At 42.5% G+C, this 11519-nt stretch overlaps 1 protein-coding gene across 1 annotated transcript in view; it reads left to right on the plus strand.

Annotated features, from left to right (window-relative positions):
* Window positions 1–11519, plus strand: part of ZNRF3 (zinc and ring finger 3) — a 67716-nt gene that overhangs the window by 50917 nt on the left and 5280 nt on the right. The window contains exons 3-8 of the mRNA XM_083873868.1: window positions 751–825; window positions 4074–4205; window positions 5192–5302; window positions 5925–6092; window positions 8006–8108; window positions 8825–10570. Of these exons, the coding sequence (XP_083729994.1) occupies window positions 751–825; window positions 4074–4205; window positions 5192–5302; window positions 5925–6092; window positions 8006–8108; window positions 8825–10570 (2335 nt within the window). The remainder of the gene's footprint in view (window positions 1–750; window positions 826–4073; window positions 4206–5191; window positions 5303–5924; window positions 6093–8005; window positions 8109–8824; window positions 10571–11519) is intronic.

Raw genomic sequence — 11519 nt, forward strand, 5'->3', positions numbered from 1 at the left:
ATGGCTTTGTGGAGCCATTGAGCAACATTTGAACAGCACATACAGAGACACTGGCAGAAACAGGATAAAACCCCTGTGTTAGCCTTGGTGGTTAAAATACTCTTTTCTCTATCCCAGAGGATTTTAATATCTTCTAATACCTTTTCTGTGCAGTTGGTAACTCCAGGTTTGGACTGTATTTGATGAAAAGCTGCACTTACATAGCTCTGATCAGTATAAGAAGCATATGCAACAGTCCTGACCTCTGATGGTCAGAAAAAGCAGTATTCTCTGAGGCACATTTTGAGATTGTGATATCCTAGTTTGTGAGAATGACACTGAAAAAGTATAAAGAACCCGGTCCACCTTAATTTTCTACACTAGTGAGCTTGTCTCCACCCCAGGTCATAGGGAAGATGTTTTTTAATTTTACATTTCCAAGTAAAATGGAGGGAAAAGAACATAATTTTTAAAAAATTCTTGTATTTAAAGTCTTTAGAGGATCTAAATCTCATTTGAATTCCTTCAAAAGGTTGTTGAAAGAGGAGTTTGAGAAGGAACAAGCAGAGACACTGTAGAAGCTTTAGTGAAGTTTAACTACCACACTAGTTCAGGAACTTCTGTGTTTGTAATTGTTCTGTCATTTGTTTTAACTACATAGAAACACAAAATGTTAAATTTACTATTTGAAGATGAGGAGAGGGAGTAATTTTCGAGTTAAGAAGTTATCTTTTGGGGTGGGACTGAGGATGCTTGTCTTTCTTATTGCAGGCCAAACGAGCAGTGCAGCGAGGAGCCACAGCCGTCATCTTTGATGTTTCTGAAAACCCAGATGCCATTGATCAGGTATGAAGCAATGCCAGGCAGGAAAGTAATGCAGGTGTTGGGAACCTGCTAGAAAGGGAAAACTTCGGTTTTTCTTCTAGCTTTTGCTGGAATCCAGAAGTTCTGGGATTGTGGTTTTGAAAGAGAATGGAGGCAATTTTTTTTTTGTGGCTCATTATCTAATCAAGGAGGTTTTCTTTGCCCAGCTCTGTGTACAAAACACAGGATGTTTGGCTCTATCCAGCCTGTGATCAATAGTGTTGTTGAACAACCACTGTTTTTGAGATTGCAAAACAACTTTACAAACCTGATTCTGAACGAGTTTCTTTTTAAAACTTATAACCAACCATTTCTTTCTCATTTACAGCTGATGATTTCTGCCTATGTATTTTGTGGACAAGCACAGGGTTTTTCTTCTTTTTCCAAGTCTTGTTATAACTTTCGTCTTTTTATTTGAAGTGGGTGAGGTAATAGCCCTATGAAAGGCTTGAACATACTTCAGCCAATTCTGAGTTATTTCAGTGAAGAAACATAAGCACAAAAATAGTCTGCATTTGGTTGAGTTCTGTTTCGTCTTGAAACAAAACTGCTGTTTCTGTTACAGCAGAAACAAGTGGAGCTGAAGGTTTAAGTGCAGCCTGTATTTCTTGGGGGAAGAGAGACATCATCAATGTTTACATTTAAAAAACTGGTGTTAATTCTGAAATGAGCATCTGTTGGACAAAGGAATGCAGAAGACCCTGTGCAATGGATGCTTTAAGTACTGTGGTCTGTATGAGCATCAAAGTTGTAGCCTTGATCTTGAAAACATTCACAGGGATATTTTTTTCCCCTTTTCTACACAGGAAAAATATCTTCACAAAGACGTGATCTGTCTTTTTCTATTTTTTAACTCTGTGTTACAGCTTCTGGTTACTTTCAGCCACCCTGCTCTGGACTTGGGAAGCTGAGTTAGTGTCTCTTGCTCTTTTCCCTCTAACAACAACAGCTTTCCTTGCTTGATTATAAATAATAAACTGGGTGCCTCTGTCCCCAAGAGCTGGGAAACTAATCTAGTGGATACTTGAATATTTTGGGTGTAGCAATAAGGTAGAAGAAGGTTAGTGGCTTAGAGCAGTAGCTGACAGAGTAAATAGGCTCTGTTAGATGAAGGAGCCTGTGGAAGCACTGGAAAACAGGAGAGGAATAACTGGATGCAGCTTTCATTCTCTAAAAGTAACAGTTACTGGATTGACTCTGTTCTCATGCTGCTCTGGATGCTTGTTTTTAATGGGTTTTGATTAACATCTGAAGTCTTCAGAACCCTTGACATCAGGGGTGCTAAGTAATTTGTCTTTAAAATAAATATAATTTTGGCACTCGTAATGAAATTGTGCAAAACAATGACAGACAATAGTGGAGGGAAAACTGACATGAGGTAATCTGGAGTATCTTTGGTTCAAATGGAAATATCCTAAGATACTGAGGGGAGCTGCTTAGGAAGTTTTCTCATCTGTGCTTGTTACCAGGCACTAGAACAAATAAAAGACATTACTTTGAAAGGGAGGAGTGGAGTATTATGAAAGACAGATCCTTCTGCCAGCCAATGAACAGAAACTGACTGGAAGAATTGTCTTCAGATAATTTGGTAGATGACAAATGAAACAACTTTGCCTAAATGGGTTTTTTTTCCCATTCATCTGAGTATCTCCTGCTGTAAATTAAGAATGAAAATTTTATTTTTAGAAACACTCTCTGGAGTCTGACTTATTTCTTAGTTTTGCATATTTGAAGAGGAGTAACAGCACCCAGAGCATCATGTTTAGCAAGAGTCTGACAATGTGCAAAAATGACTGAGGAACAGAGAGAATTCTGTCTTAGATGAGAAATCATGAGAGAATGTGTCTGGGAATGGAAGGAGAGTGGTTGGATTTGGCCCTAGGTCAGCAAGGCTTGTAGACACAGAGGATCCCTGGATACTTCAGCTAGATTTTTACTCATCACAAGACATCTGCCTTAAAATTAGTTTGATCAGTTTCTCAGAAAATCAGTCAAATCCTAGAATCAGTTTTGAAAAGTCTCAATGAGACCGGTTATCATCTGGTCAGTTTAAGTAGAGTCCTTTAATCAGGATGATGGCCCAGTCAACTGGTAATTTCTACATGGTTTAGCCAGAACTAAGAGGTAGCTATCAACAATGCAGATATGTTAATCTCAGCCATAAGATACTCTTGTTCTATTTGCTCACATTCCTGTCATCTCATTCCTTTTCCCTGTACCATTTCCATCTGCTTGTCAGCGCATTGCTTGCTTTGAGTCAACCAGCCTCTGTACTCATATTTTCCTTGGAAGTCAGAATAAACTATATGAATTTATTGTGTTGGTGCCATTTTTTAACAAAACAATTCTCTTGTCTAGTTATTACTCTCTCTGGTGCATAATTTAGCAGATTGTTACTCTGGATTTGTTGGCCAGAGAAGTTGCACATTGTCCACACTTGAAGGTTTTCACCATCTGACTGGATAAAGCTGTGAGCAGCCTGAGTTGATGTCATAGCTGACCCTGCCTTGACCAGGAGGTTGGGCTCATGACATGCCTTACCACACACATTATTTTCTGATTCTGTGGCATGGCCTTTTTGACAAAACATAGCTGGAGCTGGAAGGAAGTCTCAGGGTGAATTGTGGTCTACTCAAATGCTCTAGTCTTTGAGGCCCTCCATCCTGCAATCAATAGGTCTCATCATTGCTAGAACTCAGGTAATTTTAAATAAGTTTGTAGAATTAAACATCAGAAATTACTAACTGAACTTGGCTTGGTACAAAGAGCCTGAAAGACAGGGCTCTGACATGAGATTATTCGCACAGAGATTTCTTAAGCTTTCTGAACAATGTTGAAACTGAAAGATTGATAAAATATAGCAGGGACAAGCTTTTTGGAATGTGCAGATTTTTATTCTTCCTCATTGTTTGGTTTAACATTACAGTATTAAATCTGTACTGATACATAATGCAGTTAAATTAAAGCTGCTGTTCAGAAAAAGCATTTGCTTATTTTTAATTTTAGTTTTGGTCCATTAAAAAAACACCAAGTCAGCATAAGTCAGAAGTTTAATTCAGGTTTAATTGTGTGGCATACTTAACTAAAGGTCTGTGCTAGAAGAGAACAGTCAGTGCTTGAAATCCATTGCACATTCCCACTCCTTAACAATTCTCTGCATTGTCCAGAAGGAAGGTGGTTTTCCTGAAACATGCCTTTTGAGCAGACTACTTTTTTTTCTGTTGTTCTAGCTGAACCAGGGCTCAGAGGACCCTCTGAAAAGACCAGTGGTGTATGTGAAAGGTGCTGATGCTGTCAAGCTGATGAACATTGTTAACAAGCAGAAAGTGGCACGGGCCAGGATTCAGCATCGCCCCCCACGGGTGAGACTTTCAGATCCTTTCTCTGGGTATCACAGGGCTGCTGTTACTGCAGGCAGGGCTTGCTCACTGCACTGAGGGTGAGGATGTTCTGGTGCTCCTTGTGTGCATTAATACATGTGAAATTCTGTTGACCTGAATAAACTGGGTAACTGCAATGTGCACAAGCAGCTGCACCTGGTGTAAGTATAGAATCCACAGTGTGGCATGTGCTGTCTTTCAGAAAGATACTTTTGAGTATAGAAATGGCTAAAAAAATTCACACAGTAGAAATTTTTTTGGTTAAGTAACTTAGTTATTGCACACTCCTGATGATTCAGTTTTGTAAGGTAGTTTGCCCTGTGTTAACTAATAATTCTGTGTAGTATTGTAAACATAGATTAATTATGAAATTATCTGATTAACTATGGGATTATCTGATATTGTAATTGTAATATAAAATAGTTTTTCTAGACTTTTATTTTTCCTAATGCTCTCTACATACAGTTTACAGAAGAACAAAACTAGAGGTCATCCGTGTCCCAGTTACCACTTTGGTTTGGTTTTGTGTGGTGGTGTTTGTTTTTTGTTTTTTTTTTTTTTTAAATGGAATGCTTCTGTTAAGAAATATATTTGAGAAGTGAGGCCATTTTTTGAAAATTCATATATTGATTTTCAGTCACTTACCTGTATAAGCAACCCAATAAGCTATAAAAATTTGTTTTGGTGTGATCCGCTCAGTTAAAAAAACCTGGACTTTGCAGTTCAGAGACTGTAAACCTGACATCTCATGGTTGGAATTCTGTGTATTCCATTCACTTGCAGTGGCACATGAAACACAGGTTTTGTCACATAGAATCCCAGTTAATGAGCAGAACAATGTGTACTCTGACTTCTGCCATTCTGACTGTGTACATTTGGCCCCCTGAGAAATTAAAAGAGAAAAAACACAACAGATTTGAGGATGATCTAAAGGAAGGAAAAATAATACTGTTCTTTTAACTTTTAAGCAACCCACCGAGTACTTTGATATGGGAATTTTCCTGGCCTTCTTTGTGGTTGTGTCTCTTGTTTGCCTCATTCTTCTCGTCAAGATCAAACTGAAACAGCGACGCAGTCAGGTAAGAGCAGTCATAGGAATGCTGAAAGTTAGCTTCTCTTGCTTTGTGCTAAAAGGTGCTCACAGCTTTTGGAAACGCAGGACTCTGCCTTACATCAGCCATCTTGGTGGCTCTGTGGTTTTATCCATGTGGGAAGGTCTTTGGAAGAACTTGGAAATATCTTTAAAGGAGATTTACGTTGACCCATGATGTTCATTCAGTTAAATCCTGAAATGAAAACAGTGCAAGAGCAGTCCACTTAGCCACTGGCATTACAATCAATACTGACATATAAAAAAAAAGTTCCTGGCCAAGTTTTATATGCTGGCTTGAGGAGTTGCTGCCTATCAATTGATTAGTTGCAGTGGGTCCCATTTGTCAGCACCCAGTTCTAATTCAGAGTAGTTTATCATTCTCACTTCTGCATGTGGCATACATTCTTTTCATGAGGCTTCTGATCAGAATTCCAATTAGCCTTCTCTCTGTTTAATTTAAGAAATTATACATCAGTTGGGCCTGACATGATCTGTAAGATATGTTATGGTGGTGTTTCTCTGACGTCACACAGCAGCATTGGCTTTTTTTTTTTTTCCTTTTTTCTTTTCTTTTTTTTTTTTTTTTTATTTTCTTTCTTCTCATGTAGAATTCCATGAACAGGCTTGCAGTGCAAGCACTGGAGAAAATGGAGACCAGGAAGTTTAAGTCCAAAAGTAAGGGACACCGAGAAAGTAACTGTGGAGCACTGGATACACTCAGTAGCAGCTCCACCTCTGACTGTGCCATCTGCTTGGAGAAGTACATTGATGGGGAGGTAAAGGATGAAAGGTTTCTTCACCAGGGGCTGGGACTGTAGGTGGTTTTGGCACTGTGGTACGTGGCTGGCTGTTGGGTACATTGTGTGCTGAGGTGGTGCTGCCTGTCAGTTTGATCACATTGAGCAGCCACCTTGGCCTCAGCTGCATCCTGCAGCTCTAAATTACCCAGGCTGTAAAGTGAGAGGTGGGGGATCCATTTTGCATGTCTCTACCTCCACTGTTGTTGCATTTCTGAAGAACAAGTCACAAAGAAGTCAGGGTGGCCTCAGCAGTTGTTTCCTCTGGGTAATTTTGACAAGTCCTGCACTAAGAGGGTGATGCATGCAAGCTCTGTTGGAGGTAAGGAATATACATAGGGTTCTGCTTTTTAAGATTTCATGGCACCCTGTTTAAAAAATGTCAAGTACAGCACTGCTGGGAAACCAGAGGAGAGGGAAGAGAGGTCAAAACCTTCAGGAACAGTTTTTTGACTCCTCAGTTACTGTCACTGTATTGATGTCAGGGCTTGGTGTCCATGACAGTTCTACCCAGAGGAAGCAATGAAAGGGTGAAATAGAAAATGGGCTCCTTAAAATAAATAAAATAGAGGGAGTCAGTATTCACAGCTATCAACTTCCATTAGAAGGATTATGTGAGGACATTTTATTTTGAAATTATTCATTTAAAAAAGCATAATTTTAAAGGCAATAGGAAATACCAGCTGCATATTTGAGTACTGCAAGGTGTAAATAGAAAGTTTAATGAAGTTAGTTGATGGGAAATTATTCAGAACAGCAAGGATGAAGGTAGACAAGTACTTCAAAAGGGCTGTACAAGCTGACTGGAGAGGAAATTCAGGCATAAACTACAGCTTGAAGTGATAGACAAAGGGAAGAACTTCACATATATCAGGGATGGGTTGGGAGCTGAGCATTGCTATTCAGGAATAAGATCTTGATGCTTTAAATAGCTTTCTGAAAGCAAATTGGTGGCAGTTTGACTGCTTTGTGGCAGTTGAAAAGGCAAATCAGATACTAGAAATGAGATGGGAAAGTCTAGAGAACTAACAGAGAAAACATAATTACACTCCAATGTAAGTTTAGTCATGTTCTCACTTTGAGTACTGTGTACTTCTGACCTCACCTCACAAAAAAATCGGAATGGAAACAAAGGTGCTTCAGGAAAGGGTAGTCACAAAATTATCAAATATTTTGAATGGTTTCTGTAAAAAAAAACCCAAATGATTGAGTGGACAAGGACTCTTTAGACCCAGATTACTTGGGGACAGAGGGGAATTCAAAGCTGTGTGGTGTTTCTCCACCAGGAGGTAGTAGCCCTGTGGAACTCCTTGCCAAAGCATGTTAGAAATTGAAAACCTAAGCTCATGAGCAGTACTTGGAAGAAAGATTTGTTGCAGGTTTCTGAGATATCCATCAAGCTCAGGAAATCCTGTAAACAGATCATAGCTGAAGGATAAGAGTCCTGGGCAAGGGAAAAAGTATCATATACACTGTGTTGGTTTTGCTTTTTTACCTGAATGTTTTCCATTGTGAATAATTGTAGGAAAGGTACATTATTACTCTTGATTTTTTTGGTTTTTAAAAGTTCATTTAATATATGAAGGAAAACTTTAGTGATGGCTTTCTTAAAGGTATTGGGTCATAGGTACATATTACAAAAAATGTCCTAAAGAAATGTCTTATGTCTGCATGGAGTTCTGAGATGCCTGCAGACTATTCTTTTAGAGACACCTGAGCACTGGCTGTTGTGCTCTTGGCTGCCTTGATGCCATTTTTTTTTTCCTTCTTAGCACTTCAAGATTAGGAATTGCTCCATTTAGTAGCCAGGTCAAAAAAACTAGGAACAAGCTGTGAGAAATTCACGTGTTAGGAGGAATTACTTTTTCATGGCCCTTTCTCTGTTCCTGTAGGAACTGCGTGTCATTCCTTGCACTCACCGATTCCACAAGAAATGTGTGGATCCTTGGCTGCTGCAGCACCACACCTGCCCTCACTGCCGCCATAACATCATTGGTAAGTGCTGCAGCCTGCCTGCTCTGCTGTGTTGTTTATTTCAGACAGCTGAAAAGATGGAATAAAAACTGTGCCTGTTTGTGAATTTCCGTGGAGCTCTCAGTCCTTATTGTAACGCAGCCCTGGAAATACAGTTAGCCCCAAACTCTTAGAGAGCAGCTGAGTGCCCCTGGCATAACCTCGGGGTGGGATGATGCCCAGCTGAGGGCAGTGTTGTGCAGCCCTGAGTGCAAGAACAGGGATATGTTTTCCCTTGGGAATTGCAAAGAAAACAATGTATGGGCTTCTATTTTTCCATGGTGTTGTAACTTTGAATGTGGTTTCTTTTACTTGCCCTCTTCCTGCTTTCATTTCCTCTGCCTTAAGAAAGTTTTCTGTCGCTGCACATTTATGTAAAAACGTGTAAAGTGGAAATTTGAGCAATGACTTCCAGCCTCTCTCAGCCTCTGCAAGATGTAAGCAAAAGATTTTTTTATATATGAGAACAGTATCTGAAATAAATTCACTTCTTTTGCTTTTTAAGCAAATACATTTGAGTGTTTCAGAGTTTCCCAGACATGCTTTTGACTTTTGTTTTACTCTTATTTTCTTCTGCATAAAAAATTGGTGCATAGTGTAATGACATGGAAAACAAAATATCCTTCTTTCTTGCATAAAGTGTATTCCCTTTTATTCCTTGCTAGTTCTACTTCTCCATTCTCATTTCTGTCATTCAGAACAGAAGAAGGGGAATGCAGCTCCGATCTGTCTGGAGTCCCTGAACCCAGCCCGCAGCCGGCAGCAGAGGGTGATCCTGCCCGTGCATTACCCGGGGCGGGTGCACCGGGCAAGCCAGATCACAGCGTATCCCACCCGGACGAGCATGGACCCCCACGGGAACCCCATCACCCTGCTGACCGTCGAGAGACACGGGGAACAGAGCCTCTACCAAGCCCCCTCCCCAGCCTATATCCGCAGTTACCAGCCCATCCACTTGGACCATGCTTTAAGCACACACCACTGCAGCCTGGAGCACAGGGCTTACTCTCCAGCTCACAACTTCCGAAGACCCAAGTTTGGCGGACGCAACTTTTCCAAAGCGGCGTGCTTCTCCCGATACGAGACCATGTATCAGCACTACTACTTCCAAGGCCTTAGTTACCCTGAGCAAGATGGACAGCTTCCAGCTGGCATTTCCTCAAAGGGTCCTTCCCGTGCCTTTCAGCCTGGTAGCAGCATGCTTTTCCCTCCTGTGGTACACGTAATGCCCTCGTCCCGCTTGGAGAGCGGCAGTACCTCCAGCTTTAGCTGCTATCACGGCCACCGTTCGGTGTGCAGTGGGTATTTGGCCGACTGCCCCGGGAGCGACAGCAGCAGCAGCAGTTCTGGTCAGTGCCACTGCTCCTCCAGCGACTCCATGGTTGACTGCACCGAGGTCAGTAACCAGGGGGTTTACGGGAGCTGCTCCACCTTCCGCAGCTCCTTGAGCAGTGACTATGACCCGTACGTTTACCGCAGCAGGAGCCCCTGCCAGGTGGGCGAGGTTGGTGGTGCAAACAGGGGTGCAATTGTGCTGTTGGAGGGCCCCCACCAGGACGAGCTCCCAGCTCACGGTCATGGTGTGGTGGGCGCTGACTGCCGGCCCGTGCCAGCTTCTTCCTCAGGGGACCAACTGTCTAATTGCAGCATGGATATGAACTATAGCAGTAATTCCTCACTAGAGCACAGGGATCCAAATGGCACTACCTCAGAGGGAGGACCTGAGGCCACTCCTGGTGCTGCCTTGGATGTTAAAAGGAACTGGAAGAATCCAGAGATAGCAGGGTCGATTTCGGAGCAGGCGTGCGCGTGCTGCTTTGAATTCCAGCACTCTGCCCTGGAGCCCAGCAATGGGACAGCTGACTGTAGTGCACTCTTCCTTAGCTCTCCACTGTGGGGGACGTGTGGCCAAGGAATGGAACCACAGTCAGGGAACACCCCGGGCTTGTACAGTATTAACTCAGACCACTTACATAGGACAGATGGGGTAAAATATGAGGGGTTGCCCTGCTGCTTCTATGAAGAGAAGCAGGTAGCCTGTAGTAGCAACAGTGGCAGTGGAGGTGGTGGCTGCTATACAGAAGACTATGCAGTGAATGTGCAGTACACCCTTCCTGATGACACCTTGCCAAACTGCTGTAAGGGTGTTTGTGATCTGGGTCAACGCATTCCCATAATTCCTGAAGACAGAGACTGTGAGCTGATCCTGCCACCTGAGCACCAAGGGACCCACATAGGAGGCTGCAGCTCCTGGGATGGAACACCTGAGCTAGACACTTACCTGCACTGTCAAGGTATTGGAGAGGTACAGGTGGAGAGGGAGGTGTGCTATGAGGCAACGTCATTCCTGCGGCAGAACTACTCTCAGGAGGAGGAAACTGGAATGCCCTTTCCCAGTCCCACTCTGAACTCCCAGAAGCTTATGATGACCACAAAGGCCACAGGTAATACATGTGCTTTTTTGGATTACTTGCTACCTTTCTGTGTTAGTGTATGAAATGCTCCCAGCTACCTAGGTACCTGCAGCCATAAAGGTTACTCCATCCCTCACATAAGAGCAGGTTATTGACTAACCATTCTCCCCCAAAGTATTATTACTTGTGCTCATTTGGTCATAGCCAGAGGAGAAGATGAAAGCTGACTAATTAACCCTATAAAAGCTTTCATGCTCATCCTTTGTGGGGAGGGGCCCCCCATTAGAGTTTCCACAGCAAGGGACACTGTACTAGTCATGGCAGCTGTGGTGAGTTCCCTAAGCAAGCAAGGCCACTGTGAGAAATGCCAGACAGGCTGAAGGGGGTTTTTTTTAAGGTGAAAATCTTGGAATTACCACAGAAGAATATGTGGGGAAGTCTCTGCTGTGGACATAGACAAAGGGGAAAAAATAACCACTCACAGAAAGAGGGGGATATTTCTTACCTGCCTTGCCAGGGCTATTTTAAAGGGTGTTCATAGAATCACAAGGTGGCCTAGTTTGGAAGGGACCTCAGGCCATAATCTAATCCAGCTCCCTGCTTAAAGCAGAGCCAACTCTGAGACCAAACCAAGTTTGTCAGATTGGACCAGATTGACCCAGTCAGGCTGGATAAACCTTCAGGGACACAGAGTGCAGTCCCTTTCTGGACTCCTGTGGCTGTGCTTGACTGCCAGTATGGTCAAAAGAGTTTCCTTGTGTCCAGTCTGAACATCTCATACTTCAGCTTAACTTCCTCACCTCTTGTTCAGAATGCATGTCTGTGAAGAATGTGGTTTCCTTATGGGGCAACCTCCATGCAGGTATTGCAAAGCTGCTGGGGATGCTTTTACTGCAGGCTGGACAGGCCAGATCCCTCAGCCCCTCACACCAAGTGCTCCAGAGACCATCTTGGCTCTCTGTGAAACTCCAGTCAGGGA

The sequence above is a fragment of the Zosterops lateralis genome, assembly GCF_965231275.1.
Source record: "Zosterops lateralis genome assembly, chromosome: 17".
Taxonomy (NCBI): domain Eukaryota; kingdom Metazoa; phylum Chordata; class Aves; order Passeriformes; family Zosteropidae; genus Zosterops; species Zosterops lateralis.